Genomic DNA, 20414 nt, shown 5'->3' with positions numbered 1-20414 from the left:
GTGCATTCACCGCCACCTACTGTACTGGAGTGTGAGGCCAGTCATGACCTATTTAACTCCAAGGGATAGGGCACTTCCCCAGTATCTACTTGTAAAGCTTCAACCGGTGTAGTTTTAATGCACCATCACACATCCTGAGTGCCCTCGCTTGCATCCTATCAAGGCGCAACAGCAAACTTAACATGTGTAAATATTTGTATGAACATTAGATTCAACAACTGAGACATAAACTTAACAAGTTCCACAGACATACAGTGGGGCAAAAAAGCATCGAGTCAGCCACCAATTGTGCAAGTTCTCCCACTTAAAAAGATGAGAGAGGCCTGTAATTTTCATCATAGGTACACTTCAACTATGACAGACAAAATGAGAAAAAAAATCACATTGTAGGATTTTTAATGAATTTATTTGCAAATTATGGTGGAAAATAAGTACTTGGTCAATAACAAAAGTTTCGCAATACTTTGTTATATACCCTTGGTTGGCAATGACAGAGGTCAAACGTTTTCTGTAAGTCTTCACAAGGTTTTCACACACTGTTGCTGGTATTTTGGCCTATTCCTCCATGCAGATCTCCTCTAGAGCAGTGATGTTTTTGAGCAGTGATGTTTCCCTCCAAAGATTTTCTATGGGGTTGAGATTTGGAGACTGGCTAGGCCACTCCAGGACCTTGAAATGCTTCTAACGAAGCCACTCCTTCGTTGCCCTGGCGGTGTGTTTGGGATCATTGTCATGCTGAAAGACCCGTTTCATCTTCAATGCCCTTGCTGATGGTAGGCTTTGTTACTTTGGTCCCAGCTCTCTGCAGGTCATTCACTAGGTCCCCCCGTGTGGTTCTGGGATTTTTGCTCACCGTTGTTGTGATCATTTTGACCCCACGGGGTGAGATCTTGCGTGGAGCCCCAGATCGAGGGAGATTATCAGTGGTCTTGTATGTCTTCCATTTCCTAATAATTGCTCCCACAGTTGATTTCTTCAAACCAAGCTGCTTACCTATTGCAGATTCAGTCTTCCCAGCCTGGTGCAGGTCTAACATTTTGTTTCTGGTGTCCTTTGACAGCTCTTTGGTCTTGGCCATAGTGGAGTTTGGAGTGTGACTGTTTGAGGTTGTGGACAGGTGTCTTTTATACTGATAACAAGTTCAAACAGATGCCATTAATACAGGTAACGAGTGGAGGACAGAGGAGCCTCTTAAAGAAGAAGTTACAGGTCTGTGAGGGCCAGAAATCTTGCTTGTTTGTAGGTGACCAAATACTTATTTTCCACCATAATTTGCAAATAAATTCATTAAAAATCCTACAATGTGATATTCTGGATTTTTTTCCCCCTCATTTTGTCTGTCATAGTTGAAGTGTACCTATGATGAAAATTACAGGCCTCTCTCATCTTTTTAAGTGGGAGAACTTGCACAATTGGTGGCTGACTAAATACTTTTTTGGCCCACTGTATATCTCACTGGTCACCCCCAAAGCCAATTCTTCCTTTGGCCGCCTCTCCTTCCAGTTCTCTGCTGCCAATGACTGGAACGAACTGCAAAAATCTCTGAAGCTGGAAACTCTTACCACTCTCACTAGATTTAAGCACCAGCTGTCAGAGCAGCTCACAGATCACTGCACCTGTACATAGTTCATCTGTAAATAGCTCATCCAATCTACCTCATCCCCATACTGTATTTATTTATTTATCTTGCTCCTTTGCACCCCAGTATCTCAACTTGCACATTCATCTTCTGCACATCCTACCATTCCAGTGTTTAATTGTTATATTGTAATTAATTTGCCACCATAGCCTATTGTGGTATCACAGGAGGTCTACCCCGGGGGATGGTAATAGAGGGGAGGTACGTGAGGCGACGTTGGCTCCCTCTGCTGGGAATACGGGAGTTGGGCACCCCGACGCGGACAGCTAAGTAGAGGTAATTACAGGAAAGTGCCAACCAGCTGTGGAGGCTAAATAAAAGGAGCACGATAGCACACCACGGGAGAGAGACGGACACCAGTTAAGAAAGACCGAGCAAAACTTAAGTTATTTCTTTGATATATTTATTTTCTGTCTTAGTAAAGTTGTTTTTGCAGACTAAAGCCTCCCTGTCAATCTCTGCACGCTCCACCCAATGGTTTGCCACACTATTTATTGCCTTACCTCTCTTATCCTACCTCATTTGCATATGCTCCTGTATTATTGATTGTTTGTTTGTTCCCATGTGTAACTCTGTTTTGTATGTGTCGAACTGCTTTGCTTTATCTTGGTTAGGTCGCAGCCTACCTGGTTAAATAAATAAAATGAGTCCTAGACAACACTCTCTCTCTGAAATGCTATCAAATGTCAAATTATTCTTCAAAGTTTTAAAAGCATTATGATGCTCATTGATGCCTTTTTATTACATGTTTCAGTCCACTAAGAAAATATCTTTAGTCTACTCCCCCTCTCTCTTATTGGAATAGTCAAGGCAGCATCCAATTTGACTAAATTCACAGCTGCAGCAGTGTTCTACCAACCCTTTGACAATTTATAACGTTCTGTTCACAAAGTGTAAAAAAAAAAAATTAAGTTCACAGTTTGCTTGTCAGCCGTATTTATGTTTCACGTGACGTGAAAATGATCACTTCTGATTGTGGATTCTGTCACTTCACACTCACATATACCAGCGACGCAGGACACCAATGTAAGATCTAAACATGATGATGTACCTCTAGTTACATTTACCCGTGTCCCCCGACCATTATTCATATAAACTAGTCCCCTCCACTTGATAGAATCTTCAACCACAAAACCATTGGCATCTGTGGTATTGCTGCCCCACAAGCTGTTAAGTCAATTAATTTCCACACCATGTCTCCTTAGCACCTTTACTGGATTTGGCAACTATGTCTCAGATACAGAGATGGGCTTAAAAGGATTATAGTAATTAAACAAGTGATATTACCCCCTTTTCAACAAATCTCCACGGCCACACATTCGTGTTCTTTGAAACCATTAATCGTGTGCTACACCTTCTTTGATAAATGTAGCACACCCACCACCTATGCCCTCCACTCTATCACATCTCATGGCGATAAACCCAGGTAGTACAATCCAATTGACGTTTAAATCATGTTTCTTGTACACACGCCACGTCCGGTAAAACATCTAAATGTAAAAACTTCTTAAATTCTTCTCCATTGGCTATTAACTCTTTCCCACTCAGGGTTCTTCTATGATATAATGGCAGTCTGCCAACCAACATTAAAGGTGCTTTTAAAACTTACACTACTGTGCTGGAGTGTATGGTCAATCACGGTTTACAACATTTCTAAATACTCTTAAGAAAATACTATTCTGTTTATTTTTGAAAAAAATGACCCCTTTTTTCTCCCCCATTTAGATCTTGTCTCATCGCTGCAAATCACCAACGGGCTCGAGAGGTGAAGGTCGAGTCATACGTCCTCCATAACTCGACAAACAACGCTTTTTAACCCGGAAGCAAGCTGCACCAATGTGTTGGAGGAAACACAGAGGTGACCGAGGTCAGCCTGCAGGCTCCCGGCTCGCCACAAGGAGTCGCTAGAGCGCGATGAGCCAAGTAAAGCCCCCTGGCCAAGCCCTCGCCTAACCCGGACGACACTGGACCAATTGTGCGCCAACCTATGGGACCGGTTGTAATACAGCCTGGAATCGAACCCATGTCTGTAGTGACGCCTTTAGCACTGCAATGCAGTTCCTTAGACCGCTGTACCACTTGGGAGGCCCAGCCCTATTAACTTCTAATAGACCTTCCCAAAATCCCTTCCAAATCCCCCCAACCCCATCCAACCGCAATGACCCTATACTTCAATCTTTCACTCTCTTCCACATACTTACAACAATATAACAACACATGCTCCATTGTTTCATCGACCATACACCCCAGACACAAACCATTCACATGCTTGCCAACCAGACGTAATGACAAAGTCAATGTACAATGTTCTAAGCGCAATCGAGCAAACACCACCTCTTCCTTTCTAATCTGACCTTTGAATGTTGGTCCACCACCGACATTTCTTTGGAGGTCAAATAAATGCCAGCCCGTGGGATCAGAGTCCCATGTCTGCCACACATCTATCAAAATGGCTCTGATTTTAAATGATTTGGCCTCACTTATACCCAGTGGAACATTAATATAAATTATATCTTATTTCAAAGCCTTTCTGGCTAACTGGTGTACATTTTCATTCCCTTCCACACACAAATGTGCTGGGACCCAGCAGAATCTCACTACTACACCCATCTTCTCAATTCTCCATTATAACATGAATAACTCTAATAGTATGTCACTCCTATTAGATTTACCAGATGATAAACTATTCAATACAGACAGAGAATCTGAGTCTACTATAATTCTAACAGGTTGTACGTCCTCCACGTTCTCCTGTGTTCAATGCTCTACAACAAAGCTTTCTTAGTGTCCAACAAGCTTTCTCTACCCTTAACCTTGTTCTGAACACCCCCAAAACAAAGGTGATGTGGTTTGGTAAGAAGAATGCCCCTCTCCCCACATGTGTGATCACTACCTCTGAGGGTTTAGAGCTTGAGGTAGTAACCTCATACAAGTACTTGGGAGTATGGCTAGATGGTACACTGCCCATCTCTCAGCACATAACAAAGCTGCAGGCTAAGGTTAAATCTAGCCTTGGTTTCCTCTATTGTAATCGCTCCTCTTTCACCCCAGCTGCCAAACTAACCCTGATTCAGATGACCATCCTACCCATGCTAGATTAATTTATATAATTTATAGATCGGACGGAAAGGATGTTCTCGAGCGGCTAGATGTCCTTTACCATTCGGCCATCAGATTTGCCACCAATGCTTCTTATAGGTCACATCACTGCACTCTATGCTCCTCTGTAAACTGGTCATCTCTGTATAACTGTCACAAGACCCACTGGTTGATGCTTACTTATAAAACCCTCTTAGGCCTCACTCCCCCCTATCTGACATATCTATTACAGCCCTCATCCTCCACATACACCACCCATTCTGCCAGTCACATTCTGTTAAAGGTCCCCTAAGCACACACATCCCTGGGTCGCTCCTCTTTTCAGTTCGCTGCAGCTAGAGACTGGAACGAGCTGCAGCAAACACTCAAACTGGACAGTTGTATCTCAATCTCTTCATTCAAAGACTCAATCATGGACACTCATACTGACAGTTGTGGCTGCGTGATGTATTGTTGTCTCTACCTTCTTGCCCTTTGCTGTTGTCTGTGCCAAATGTTTGTAACATGTTTTGTGATGCTACCATGTTGTGTTACTACCATGCTGTGTTGTCATGTGTTGCTGCCTTGCTATGTTGTTGTCTTAGGTCTTTCTTTATGTAGTGTTGTCTTTCTTGTCGTGATGCGTGTTTTGTCCTATCAAAAGTCCTTTTGCCTTTTGGTAGGCCGTCAATGTAAATAAGAATTTCTTCATAACTGGCTTGCCTAGTTAAATAAAGGTTCAATAAAATAACAATTTAAAAAATCGAGTGGATTCGGAAGTAACCATGGAGGAACATCCCCTTCACCACAGAAAGGCCAACCTCCACATCTCCATCAAACCACTCATCAGCAAGCTTTCCAACTGTCCAACCAAAAGCACGGCCTTGTCTACTAGTATATTCCCAACAGTCATCTAGAACCGTAGCAGTGGGATTCTCAACCTCACAGCCTTTCAACCCAAGAAGCTAATGACAACTTTTTACACCATATATACAAAGGCATCTCACCTGCCTCCACTTGTAAGGCACATACAGATGTTGATTTAAATGCACCAATAAATATCCTTAAAGCCATATATTGGAGTCTGTCCATCTTTTGAAGCCAAGTTTTGGCCGCTGTTCCAAAACTATACACACGCAATCAATTGTCGTTCTGATCAGAGCTATAAATATCCATCAACGATTGTCTGTCAGCACCCCCTTCATAACCAGAGACCGAGCGCATAAGATTTACCACCTTACATTTTGTTCCAACATTTATGACATGATCTTTCCATGCATATTTCTCATTGAACCAAATACCCCAATATTTGTACTTAGAAACCCTCTGCATACGCTGTCCATACAGAAACAACTGTATGTCAGCAACTTTCTTCTTCCAGAAAAACATACAAGACTTCGCTCCACTCGGGGAAGCCAGGTCTACTAAATATTTATAGCCCAATGACTACTCAAAACCCGCCCACAAGATCTGAACATTTCCCCCCCGAAAACTTTTTGCAGCAAGAGCGGAGTTGCCACATTTATCCAATAGGTGTCTCTATAATGACAATCTAAATACAACGGGTCAAATTGTATTACTTTGTTCTCTGCATTTTTCCCTTTGTTATTGGTTCATCACACAATGATTTGATCTGAACTATATACAGTGCCTTGCGAAAGTATTCGGCCCCCTTGAACTTTGCAACCTTTTGCCACATTTCAGGCTTCAAACATAAAGATATAAAATTGTATTTTTTTGTGAAGAATCAACAACAAGTGGGACATAATCATGAAGTGGAACGACATTTATTGGATATTTCAAACTTTTTTAACAAATCAAAAACTGAAAAATTGGGCGTGCAAAATTATTCAGACCCCTTAAGTTAATACTTTGTAGCGCCACCTTTTACTGTGATTACAGCTGTAAGTCGCTTGGGGTATGTCTCTATCAGTTTTGCACATCGAGAGACTGACATTTTTTCCCATTCCTCCTTGCAAAACAGCTCGAGCTCAGTGAGGTTGGATGGAGAGCATTTGTGAACAGCAGTTTTCAGTTCTTTCCACAGATTCTCGATTGGATTCAGGTCTGGACTTTGACTTGGCCATTCTAACACCTGGATATGTTTATTTTTGAACCATTCCATTGTAGATTTTGATTTATGTTTTGGATCATTGTCTTGTTGGAAGAAAAATCTCCGTCCCAGTCTCAGGTCTTTTGCAGACTCCATCAGGTTTTCTTCCAGAATGGTCCTGTATTTGGCTCCATCCATCTTCCCATCAATTTTAACCATCTTCCCTGTCCCTGCTGAATAAAAGCAGGCCCAAACCATGATGCTGCCACCACCATGTTTGACAGTGGGGATGGTGTGTTCAGGGTGTTGCTTTTACGCCAAACATAACATTTTGCGTTGTTGCCAAAAAGTTCAATTTTGGTTTCATCTGACCAGAGCACCTTCTTCCACATGTTTGGTGTGTCTCCCAGGTGGCTTGTGGCAAACTTTAAACAACACTTTTTATGGATATCTTTAAGAAATGGCTTTCTTCTTGCCGCTCTTCCATAAAGGCCAGATTTGTGCAATATAAGACTGATTGTTGTCCTATGGACAGAGTCTCCCACCTCAGCTGTAGATCTCTGCAGTTCATCCAGAGTGATCATGGGCCTCTTGGCTGCATCTCTGATCAGTCTTCTCCTTGTATGAGCTGAAAGTTTAGAGGGACGGCCAGGTCTTGGTAGATTTGCAGTGGTCTGATACTCCTTCCATTTCAATATTATCACTTGCACAGTGCTCCTTCGGATGTTTAAAGCTTGGGAAATATTTTTGTATCCAAATCCGGCTTTAAACTTCTTCACAACAGTATCTCGGAAATGCCTGGTGCGTTCCTTGTTCTTCATGATGCTCTCTGCGCTTTTAACGGACCTCTGAGACTATCACAGTGCAGGTGCATTTATACGGAGACTTGTTTACACACAGGTGGATTGGATTTATCATCATTAGTCATTTAGGTCAACATTGGATCATTCAGAGATCCTCACTGAACTTCTGGAGAATGTTTGCTGCACTGAAAGTAAAGGGGCTGAATAATTTTGCATGCCCAATTTTTCAGTTTTTGATTTGTTAAAAAAGTTTGAAATATCCAATAAATGTCATTGCACTTCATGATTGTGTCCCACTTGTTGTTGATTCTTCACAAAAAAATACAGTTTTATATCTTTATGTTTGAAGCCTGAAATGTGGCAAAAGGTCGCAAAGTTCAAGGGGGCCGAATACTTTCGCAAGGCACTGTAAGTGATTGATAGTGAATGGTTAGGAAGCATGTTTTTTTTTACAGAAAATATTATTGTTAAACATTGTGCAATAGTGTTATTACAAGTCACATTCCTCTAAATGAATCCTATTTTCAACGGGAGTATAAAAATCGAAAGGGAGTTATATTTGACTATTAATCAATCAATCACTACTAGACTACTTGAATTTGATAGTCCTCACCTATGCTCACTGCTCTCTCCTACTTCAATTTCCTGGACAATGTTAGCTAGCTAGCTTGCTAGGCATACAGTAGTGATGCACAGGTCAGTTGTTGGTTCACCGGCACCTTTCCGCAATTGCTAATAACCCATCCACAAACGCCTGACTTTTTCACTGTGATAAAGTGAAAATCTGAGGCCCACACCCGAGCCTAGCCTGCAAATATAGAAAATTCATTGCCTAGAAGGCCAGCATCCCGGAGTCGCCTTTTCACTGTTGAAGTTGAGACTGGTGTTTTGCGGGTACTATAAAATGAAGCTGCCAATTGAGGACTTGTGAGGCGTCTGTTTCTCAAACTAGACCCTCTAATGTACTTGTCCTCTTGATCAGTTGTGCACCGGGGCCTCCCACTCCTCTTTCTATTCGGGTTAGGACCAGTTTGCACTGTTCTATGAAGGGAGTAGTATACAGCGTTGTACGGGATCTTCAGTTTCTTGCCAATTTCTCGCATGGAATAGCCTTCATTTCTCAGAACAAGAATAACCTGAGGAGTTTAAGAAAGTTATTTGTTTCTGGCCATTTTGAGCCTGTAATCAAACCCACAAATGCTGAGATGCTCCAGATACTCAACTAGTTTAAAGGCCAGTTTTATTACTTCTTTAATCAGAACAACAGTTTTCAGCTGTGCTAACATAATTGCAAAATGGTTTTCTAATGATCAATTAGCCTTTTAAAATGATGAACTTGGATTAGCTAACACAACGTGCCATTGGAACACAGGAGTGATGGTTGCTGATAATGGGCCTCGGTACGCCTATGTAGATATTCCATAAAAATCAGCCGTTTCCAGCTACAATAGTCATTTACAACATTAACAATGTCTACACTGTATTTCTGATCAATTTTATGTTATTTTAATGGACAAAAAATGTGCTTTACTTTCAAAAACAAGGAAATTTCTAATTGACCCCAAACTTTCGAATGGTAGTGTAGCTGGCTAGTGCTAGTTAATTAGTTTGTTGTTCTCACATCACTTGTCATGACTGCCTGCTGCATCGCTCTCTCAACACCAATGACTCCGGCCCCCCTCCCCACAGTGGAGGTGTCATAATACCCATAAAACCTAGCGGTGAAACAGGGAAATGATTCCAATCGTTTTTCTACCATTAATTTTTCCCATAGGGGATTTTAGAAACTCTTAAAATAAGGGCTGTGTTTCGTGTAGGTTACCCTGGCATGCCGTTTTGATAATCATGTAAATCTCTCTCGGACATGGTGACTTTTATCAATATATTCATTACTACATTTAGCTAATATTAGATCTTTAATCCAGAAGATTTTACCTTTGTCTCGATTCGGCAGTCTCGCCCAGATCATCATGGCATTTGTAGTTATTTATGATAGCCAAATTAGCAGCTAATTAACGTTACATATTTTGGGGGTAAATACAAGTAAATATATTGATAAGTCACCTTGTCCACCTGGACCTCAATAGCCTGCATCACTGCATGATAGTGAGAAGTATCAGGTCACAGAAATTAAATCAGAAATTAAAATATATATATTTTTAAACAAGATAAATTAAATGGCGGTAGCGGTGCAATTCAGAAGTAACCTAAAAACCCAATACATTTTCACCCGCACATTCGTTTTCAAAGTAGCCCAATTGCAACGTTGATGCAGAGAGGGAGAAGGAGAGAACCAACTCAGCAGAACATCTGTCTCCCTCCAGCAGGTGGCGGACCAAGCAAGGAGTTTTGGTATGGAGGTCAATGAGAGTGTCACATTTGGTCAACGATAAAATGAATGGATTATTTGCTACGTGATGTTTATTTGATCAAATATATCAGTACACTCGTAAAAACGTATAAGTAGGACACATGACATCCCGGCAACTTTGAGTAAAAACCCTATGTCAGAGTTGTCTCGAGATGGCTATTCATGGCATGAGACTATAGCGTAGCACAGGGTTCCCCAACTGGCGGCCCGCGTGCAAAATTTGGCTCACGGTTGGTTTTATTTGGCCCCTCAAATTTACTGAGCAAAAAAACGCTGTATTATTATGATACAAATTATTTTTTTACATGTTCATTGTTGGAGATAAAACAAATGTAAAAACACCAGGAAATCAACTACAATTGATTTTAAGTTGGGAAATCTGTTACCAAGTATTTACACGCATAAGAGAGACACATGATCATATAAAAATGTAAGCAATGTTTGAAATGATGTTTTAGTCAAATAGTATATGTTTAGGTTTCTTGCAGTCTACAAATGATTTGTTATTATGTTCCCATTGTTGGGGCTGAAAGACAGGTAGACCTATATCTTGTCAGCATATCCATAATCTTTGGTTGATGATAACACTGTCGGAAAAACACCGCACTTCCGTAGCAGTCGAGAACACAGCTTGTGGTTCGTTCAAGAACATCAAACCTGCATTTTTCATTGTGTGTAAAAAAAATAATTAAAAGACAGCATTTACAAATAATGTCATAACCTTGTTCGAGATTGAACTGTTGCGTGCCTCTGAAATTTGTTTAGCGGATTTATGACAATTGAACAGTTACTGACCTGCCTTCAAACAAAATGGGCTTTCAAGGTTACTTTATTGCAGACATATCACATCACCTACTGTCCATGTACGCAGGAATAAGTATTGTTGGAAACGTTGCACAAATTACACCTGAGACAAACAATAGACAAGAGTATCACTCAAAATAAATTAGCATATGATGATCAGACCTGTACACCACGTGAATGTCAAAGGATGAAATAAGCAAATGGATAATAAAAAATAAAAACCAGTATCGTATATAGGTCACGTTTTGACAGAGATTGTAAATATTTTTATTTTATTTAACTAGGCAAATCAGTTAAGAGCAAATTCTTATTTACAATGATGACCTACCCCGGCCAAACCAAGACAATGCTGGGCTAATTGTCCGCAGCCCAATGGGATACTGCCTGGATTCGAACCAGGGACTGTAGAGACGGCTCTTGTATTGCGCCACTGGGGAATCCTCATCTTTAGAGGGATTTACTCTGCTGCTACTAGCTGTTTATTATCTATGCATAGTCACTTTACTTTTTTTAGTAAGCATTTCACAGTAAGGTCTACAACACCTGTTGTATTCGGCGCATGTGACAAATACAATTTAAATTGATCTTTGAGGTTTCATCACATAGTAGGGTATGTTATAGTAATATTTGAAACCCAAATAATTCTGCCATTCCTTTGAATTCTAAGGGTCAGACTATCAACATCATCGTTACCTGAATATGACCCGAGTAGCCCACCCGAACATGGCCCGGGATAATTTGGAACTCCGCGGGGAGGGGCACTTCACTTCAAGTAATTACGAGTGGATACCGAACGTCATCAGACGAGAGGAGCAGATCCGAATTTAATTTCAACGATTAATACCATAACGGAGGAGGTGAGAGTAACATTTAATTTGACAATGATCATGTACACGTTGTAGATGTACCATAGGAACTTACTTTATGAACGTTGTTTTATTGATAGTTTGCGTGGGAGATATGGAGATTTCGGCTACTTTAGAAAAGTTGTGATAATGTTAGATAACGTAAGAGTAAAACAAAGGCTCATCTCTCCTGACTGACAATCACATTAGTCTTTAATAGTAAAACAAAGGCTCTATGGTGTTTTCTCCAAACGCTGTTGAGTTCCGTTTTGTACAACTACTGAAGTTGTTCATGCATCGCGGTACTTCCGTCTTGTGCGTGTGATACAAATCGTAATAGCCACACACAGAGACCCTCGTTTTAGATTCGGTGTGAAAGTACAATTTCTACACACAAAATGAAAAAATCGCCGGACAACAAGTTCAAATTGAATTGTATTCAACATTCGCGAAAGAGACAGGGGACATATGTGTGTGTTTTGTCCACAGAATACCACAGTGTGAGTCGTAATACCCATAAAACCTAGCGGTTAAACAAGGAAATGTTTTTCACCATTCATTTTCCCCATAGGGGATTTTAGAAACACTTATAATAAGGACTGTGTTTCGTGTAGGCTTACCCTGTCGTGACGTTTTCATAACCGTTTAAATCTCTCTAGGAAGAGGCGACTCCACTGTGGGGCTTTATAGAAATGAATGTGACTATTTGTCTTAAGGGACAGCATAGGAACATCGGGGGGCTACTTCTTTCAAACGTGCTGTCACTGCAAAGTTCTGTTGGCTGCAATTATGTTAAAACCCGATTAGGAACTGTACATTATTTATAATGAACGATACCAGGAGAACAGTTGACCTCTGAAAATGAACATGGATGGCCCTCCCTTCAGGAAAATATATTTTTACCAGACCATCCCTGAACGCTTGAAAATGAGAAAGTGAACCCCCCATACCCAAAATTATAATCAAAACATAAAGTGGATAGCAGAGAACATGCCTACGTTTAACCTCACTCCTAGGACAGAACAGAGCCTTAGATATGAAGCTTCAGAAAATGTACTTTGTTTTGTAGCCAGACGGTTGTGGATTTGCAGACCACTGAGGACAAGGGTAGAGTTGAAAATAACTACGTTATAATAAATGCACTGCATGAATCTATCATCTTATTTGCGGTCTGAGAAAAAAATATAAACACACCTCATGACTGGAGACACGCAGACATTTTTTTTAAATACCACAACAGCATGACAACGAATGAGCAGATGCTGCAGCACCGGATACATTTTGATTTCTATACAGGCTGTTGTTAAAAAAGAGGATAGTCTAAGTTTGGGACTGTGCTAAAGTTGTCTAGCAATTGTAAACATATTTAGAGCAGCAAAATCAGTTGCAACTGAAGTATCTGATCATAAATTAATTTGGGAAAAAGCTGTACATTTTTTTACAAAGCAACTGCATATCTGACACTGAGTTTAGCAAATATATAAAAGCATACCAGTTCCATTTAAGGACCAAATAATTGACGGCTATGTCAGACCGGTTGCAAAATAGTTGGGAAGAGATATTTGATGTGCTGATTCTATGGCAAAGGGTTTATGAACTGATACACAAAACAACGCTGGATTTAAACACTTTTCAATTTAAATTATACAGAATTCTTGCAACCATAATAATCGTATATATATAATATATATATATATGCAGGATACAACCATCCCAGATCTGCTGCTTTAGCTGCGAAGAGACAGAATCATTTGATCACTTGTTTTGGTACTGCCCATATGTAGCTTGTTTTTGGTAGCAGATTCAGGAACGGTTGAAAAATCACAACATTAATTTAAAGCTATCTTTGCAAATTGCTCTGCTGGGTGTCTTGAAAAGCCATGGTCAGTCGATCAATAATATAATAGTACTTTTTGTAAAGGTGTTATTCTTTAATTTAGAATCTGGAACTATGCGTATAGACAGGTTCAGAACTTTTGTGAAACATCACAGCACAGTTGAAAAATATATGGCAAGTAGAAGTCAAGACTGGATGGTTTTTAGAGATAAATAGGCGGGCTTAAGGGTAGCTGAAGGGTGGGATTAGAAAATAAAAAAAGACAACAAAATAGATAACTAATGGAAAGTGTACCATTTACCATGTCTGTAAAATGTATGTATAAGCTGGAAGTAGAAGCCTAAGTATTGTTGCCCACTAGGTTTACTCCAATTAGGGGAGGTAGAGTTAGGGGAAAATAATAAAGGGAAATGTATTTTTTTTTAAATTATATATATATATGCAAAAAAGATATACAGTGCATTCGGAAAGTATTCAGACCCCTTGACTTTTTCCCCATTTTGCTACGTTACAACCTTATTCTAAAAGTGAGGATAACAGTTTTCCCCTCATCACTCTTCACACAATACCCCATAATGACAAAGCAAAACATTTTTTTTACATTTTTGCTAATTTATAAATAAAAAAAACCTGAAATATTACATTCACATAAGTATTCAGACACTTTATTCAGTACTGTGTTGAAGCACCTTTGGCAGCGTTTACAGCCTTGAGACTTCTTAGGTATAATGCTACAAGCTTGGCACACATGTATTTGGGGAGTTTCTCACATTCTTCCCTGCAGATTCTCTCAAGCTCTGTCAGGTTGGATGGGGAGTGTTGCTGCACATCTATTTTCAGGTCTCTCCAGAGATGTTAGATCGGGTTCAAGTCCAGGCTCTGGCTGGGCCACTCAAGGATATTCAGACACTTGAATGTCCTGAGCGAGCTGGAGCAGGTTTTCATCAAGGATCTGATCTCTCTGTACTTTGCTCCGTTCATCTTTGCCTCGATCTTGACTAGTCTCCCAGTCCCTGCCACTGAAAAACACCACCATACATCACCGTAGGGATGGTGCCATGTTTCCTCCAGACGTGATGCTTGGCATTCAGGCCAAATAGTTCAATCTTGGTTTCATCAGACCAGAGAATCTTGTTTCTCCATGGCCTGAGAGTCTTTAGGTGCCTTTTGGCAAACTCCAAGAGGGCTGTCAAGTGCCTTTTATTGAGGAGTGGTTTCCGTCTGGCCACTCTACCATAAAGGCCTGATTGGTGGAGTGCTGCATAGATGGTTGTCCTTCTGTAAGGTTCTCCCATGTCCACAGAGGAACTCTGTAGCTCTGTGAGAGTGACCATCGGGTTTGTGGTCACCTCCCTGACCAAGGCCTTTCTCCCCAAATTGCTCTGATTGGCCGGGCAGGGAACACATTAGGAGCGATCTGTATTCCTCTATTCCTCCATACAGGTTCTTTCCAGATCCTTGATATCCTTCGTCTGCGCTTATGGGCCCCCCTCTTTAATTGAAACCACAGGTTTGAAATGGGAATAAAGTCAGGAGACTGAGATGGAAATGGCAAAATGTTGATTTTGTGGTGAATTAACAATTGGTTTGTGAATGGTGCCAATAATTGTATAGGTGTGTTGTACATGAATAATTGTACATGAGTGGACTGGAGAAGATCTACTTGAAGTGCCTAGGGAGTAGGTGTCCATTTGGAATAAAGCAATATACATGGTTATAACCCACCCCTTCCTCCCTGCCCTAACTTTTACAAAGTTGAAATACATTGTTTTATGCAATAATACACAGAGTTATATAAATATAGGCATAAGATTAGAAGCCTTTTGAAATCCCCTATACTATTTTCTGGTGGGAAAAAATGCCATTTAGTTTTCCCCTCCATCATTCCTACTCTACAGTAGGGGTTACCAAACTTTTTCACTCAGGACCCTGTTCCAGCATTGGGGAACATTCTGCTGTTCACACCCCTCTTGTTAGCGGAGAGAAAATGTTGCAGGTTTAAAGATTATTTCTGGCAATTTTACACATTTTGTCAGGGGGTGCAGAGACAATTTGGCAGTTTTAAGCAGATTTTCTTCCAATTCTATACATTTTGCCATTTCTAATGTCTATTCATGTGATATTTGAGTGAATCAAACATTAGAACAAACTGTATAGGCTAACAAAACCTAGCTAAAAACATTAGAACAAACTGTATAGGCTAACAAAACCTAGCTAAAAACATTAGAACAAACTGTATAGGCTAACAAAACCTAGCTAAAAACATTAGAACAAACTGTATAGGCTAACAAAACCTAGCTAAAAACATTAGAACAAACTGTATAGGCTAACAAAACCTAGCTAAAAACATTAGAACAAACTGTATAGGCTAACAAAACCTAGCTAAAAACATTAGAACAAACTGTATAGGCTAACAAAACCTAGCTAAAAACATTAGAACAAACTGTATAGGCTAACAAAACCTAGCTAAAAACATTAGAACAAACTGTATAGGCTAACAAAACCTAGCTAAAAACATTAGAACAAACTGTATAGGCTAACCAAACCTAGCTAAAAACATTAGAACAAACTGTATAGGCTAACAAAACCTAGCTAAAAACATTAGAACAAACTGTATAGGCTAACAAAACCTAGCTAAAAACATTAGCTGAAATGAGATAGTTGACTTGGACATTTATGACAAGATATAAATAGCTCTCTAAGAGGAAAACTTGATGCACTACCCAAATAGCACCTTATGCATTCTATTATTACAACTTTCAAGAGTAAGTTGAAAGCTGGACTGAGTTCTTAAAATATATAAATTAATATATATATATTCAGTACCAGTCAAAAGTTTGAACACACTTACTCATTCCAGGGTTTGTCTTTATTGTTACTATTTTCTACATTGTAGAATAATAGTGAAGACATCAAAATTATGAAATAACACATATGGAATCATGTAGTAACCAATAAATTGTTTAACAAATCAAAATATATATGAGATTCTTCAAAGTAGTCACCCTTTGCTTTGATGCCAGCTTTGCACCCTCGCGTTAATCACACTGTATTGTTGATCTACTAGTGGAACACGTGAGAATATTTACCATCCATTTTTACTGTGTTAAAATGTCATTAGAATTGAATTAGGCAATAGTCATCACACCGTATTGATGTAGTACTACCTGCCATTTGGTTTGTGGAAAACTTTAATTATATGCACTCAAAGTTCACTGTAATATAGAATAACCAATTATTTTACCCCACCTTTTAAGTTGGCATAATATGGGCATCTTTTCATGGCATGATATTTGAAAGGTGCAAAAATTAATGAATCAATTTGGTATAATTTTTATTGTGAATTTGTGGTTCAATTTAGCGCCATCAGTTATGCTATTTATCACTCATATCCATCAGAGAGATGTGGTGACCAGCTGGAGGCTACATAATAGGGGACATCTGTAGACAGTAGGACATAGGACACTTTACACTAATGTGTGTGTGTGTGTGTGTGTGTGTGTGTGTGTGTGTGTGTGTGGGGGGGTAGGTAACCATGGCAACGAGGGGTCATTCCTCATGTTCCTCGATGAGTAACCACACCAAGGAGAGGGTGAACATGGCTATGGTGACCCTGGAGAACTTCTACTGTAACCTGATAGACCAGCATGAGGAGAGAGAGATGAGGTGGGTGTTCTGCACCATGCTCACACAAACTCGAACTCTGAAAAGCAAAGATGATTCCTGAAAACATGTCAGAAGCTAAGAAGGCAGCACAGTGGCTTGCCACAAATGAGGAGAAGACAGTAGAGGTGTGACACATCATGTGATCTCTCTCTGCTTAGAGCCCCACACTGCCTGGTGAAGTGTGTGTGTGTGTGTGGTGTGTGTGTGTGTGTGTTGGTGGACTGTAACTTTATCACACCATTTCTTTATGCAAACCCCTTATTAAGAAGAGAGTATGTGTGTGGTTGAGAGAAAGAAAGGAAGAGAGAGAGAGACAGTGTTTTATACAGTTAAGCTCAGGGACTAGAAGCCGTTTCAGATGTCTGAAAAGGAAGTTATGCCCAAAGCAAACTCCCAGTTACAGCCAATGTTCCCTCAAAAGAAATTAGGCACTGAGAGAATTTAAGGTCTGCTGAGCGCAAACTTGAATGTTGTGAAAATTCTGTGCAACTTCTGGCGCGCGTTTGCTGTGAACACTGAAGCTGTACCCGTTTGGTCAAGTTGGCTACTGTGGGTATTTGATCATAATGTAGACCTACCAGAGTGGCCTACCATCAACAACGATGGAGAAAATGCATCCCATAACATTTTAACATGGAAATAGCTGTTTAATTTTACAGCCTACAGTTGCAGCAAATATGTGGTGTTCAATGTAGGCCTACATTCCATGAGACTTTTGAAAAAACATCATGGCTTGACATTAACCTGTTTATTCCAGTTGTCTTTCAGACAAGGTGACTGAAAATGTTGTTGTGTTGTTTGATGCAAGAAACCACAAAATAAAATGCATCATTATTCCTATACCATTATTACAGAGAATCAGACAAATAATGCTACCTTCTGCCTATTGGCTACATAGCGTTTTCAAGCCAGTCTCAAAATACAACAATGTTCTTTACCTGACTCGCTTTTCAAAGATGACTAGAAATGCACATGTTTTGTGATCTTGTATGGAGCAACCACTCCCGCATTGCTGACTACAAATGATCTATAACTATGTTAATAAGTTCCTAACTAGTAAAGGTCAAATGTACACACCTGGCTACATGTAGCTCTAGCTTTGATCTCAAAACACGCGGATCAACTCACGACTTCTCGTGCTGTAAACACAGTCCAGTTCAAAGTGAATGGCACAAATCCATAAATATGGCAATGGTTTATGTGCTTCTAGGCCATCTGCGGTATGGCTTACCGGTCTGTGAAGAGTACAGGCCTCAGTTTTGCCTGTCAATGCAATAGAATCCTACTCTGTTCTGCTTACAACAAAAACTCTTGCATAGTTAGTTTTGCATGCTAAGTCTTGCATAGTTTATTTTGTTTCGGTTTGTTGCATTGAAAGTGGCTTTTATTATTATTTATTAATTCCCACAGTAAAGGGAAACGTTGATAGTGCTAAGTAACGGGGAAAACCCTAGAAAGTTGAGTGCAGTTCAATCTCGTGCTTCTCTACGCTGGCTGCTATTTCTTCTGCGGGGCAGTCCCGGGGGAGCTGTGCACCCGCGCTCTCATGCAGCTTGGAGGGAACATTGGTCACAGCTCAACCTACCCACCAATGTTTATGGTTTGTTTCTCTTTGATAATGTATGAATGGGCCATTCCAATTATGTTACTGTTCCTCCATAACTGTCCTGTAGAAATGAAACAGCAGGTAGTGTAGTGATCAGTAGGTTGGGAGGTGTCTTCCTGAATCAGCATATTTGACCATAACCTTTGCCTCTTGACCCTCAACCCCTATTTCATTGCCAGGCAACAGAAGCTGGAGATGGTGATGGAGGAGGAGGGGCTGCCTGATGAAGAGGTGAGTATAGTTCTAGCAGTGGCACACACACACACACACACACACACACACACACACACACACACACACACACACACACACACACACACACACACACACACACACACACACACACACACACACACACACACACACACACTTACACACAACCTGTGTTGCAGAAGCGTATTCGGCGCTCCCAGCACGCGCGTAAGGAGACAGAGTTCCTGAGGCTGAAGAGAACCAGGCTGGGATTGGATGACTTTGAGTCCCTCAAGGTGATTGGTCGAGGAGCTTTTGGAGAGGTAAGCATACATGGAGCTATTAGAATTCTGAACACGTCTGAACAAAAAAAACGCACAACTGCCTAATCCACTGTTTCAGAATTTTTAAAATATTTTTTATATTTTTTATTTCACCTTTATTTAACCAGGTAGGCTAGTTGAGAACAGGTTCTCATTTGCAACTGCGACCTGGCCAAGATAAAGCATAGCAGTGTGAACAGACAACACAGAGTTACACATGGAGTAAACAATTAACAAGTCAATAACACAGAGAAAAAAGGGGAGTCTATATACAATGTGTGCAAAAGGCATGAGGAGGTAGGCGAATAATTACAATATTGCAGATTAACACTGGAGTGATAAATGATCAGATGATCATGTACAGGTAGAGATATTGGTGTGCAAAAGAGCAGAAAAGTAAATAAATAAATAACTGTGGGGATGAGGTAGGTGAAAATGGGTGTGCTATTTACCAATAGATTATTTACAGCTGCAGCGATCGGTTAGCTGCTCAGCTAGCTGATGTTTGAAGTTGGTGAGGGAGATAAAAGTCTCCAACTTCAGCGATTTTTGCAATTCGTTCCAGTCACAGGCAGCAGAGTACTGGAACGAAAGGCGGCCGAATGAGGTGTTGGCTTTAGGGATGATCAGTGAGATACACCTGCTGGAGCGCGTGCTACGGATGGGTGTTGCCATCGTGACCAGTGAGCTGAGATAAGGAGGAGCTTTGCCTAGCATGGCCTTGTAGATGACCTGAAGCCAGTGGGTCTGGCGACGAATATGTAGCGAGGGCCAGCCGACTAGAGCATACAAGTCGCAGTGGTGGGTAGTATAAGGTGCTTTAGTGACAAAACGGATGGCACTGTGATAAACTGCATCCAGTTTGCTGAGTAGAGTGTTTGAGGCAATTTTGTAGATGACGTCGCCGAAGTCGAGGATCGGTAGGATAGTCAGTTTTACTAGGGTAAGCTTGGCAGCGTGAGTGAAGGAGGCTTTGTTGCGGAATAGAAAGCCGATTCTTGATTTGATTTTCGATTGGAAATGTTTGATATGGGTCTGGAAGGAGAGTTTGCAGTCTAGCCAGACACCTAGGTACTTATAGGTGTCCACATATTCAAGGTCGGAACCATCCAGTGTGGTGATGCTAGTCGGGCATGCGGGTGCAGGCAGCGATCGGTTGAAAAGCATGCATTTGGTTTTACTAGCGTTTAAGAGCAG

At 40.6% G+C, this 20414-nt stretch overlaps 1 protein-coding gene across 3 annotated transcripts in view; it reads left to right on the top strand.

Annotated features, from left to right (window-relative positions):
* The first annotated feature begins 11455 nt into the window (after positions 1–11455).
* Positions 11456–20414, top strand: part of LOC124028752 (serine/threonine-protein kinase 38-like) — a 32799-nt gene continuing 23840 nt past the window's right edge. For 2 of the 3 annotated variants that reach the window (XM_046340735.1, XM_046340728.1), the window contains exons 1-4: positions 11456–11605; positions 16960–17096; positions 18882–18933; positions 19095–19217. In XM_046340735.1, coding sequence (XP_046196691.1) covers positions 16966–17096; positions 18882–18933; positions 19095–19217 — 306 coding nt within the window. In that variant the 5' untranslated portion in view covers positions 11456–11605; positions 16960–16965. The remainder of the gene's footprint in view (positions 11606–16959; positions 17097–18881; positions 18934–19094; positions 19218–20414) is intronic. The other variant, XM_046340741.1, reaches the window with a different exon arrangement.

Source organism: Oncorhynchus gorbuscha, linkage group LG03, assembly GCF_021184085.1.
Source record: "Oncorhynchus gorbuscha isolate QuinsamMale2020 ecotype Even-year linkage group LG03, OgorEven_v1.0, whole genome shotgun sequence".
NCBI lineage: Eukaryota > Metazoa > Chordata > Actinopteri > Salmoniformes > Salmonidae > Oncorhynchus > Oncorhynchus gorbuscha.
Note: the sequence above shows the minus strand (reverse complement) of the source record. Positions and strands in the feature narration are given on the sequence as shown.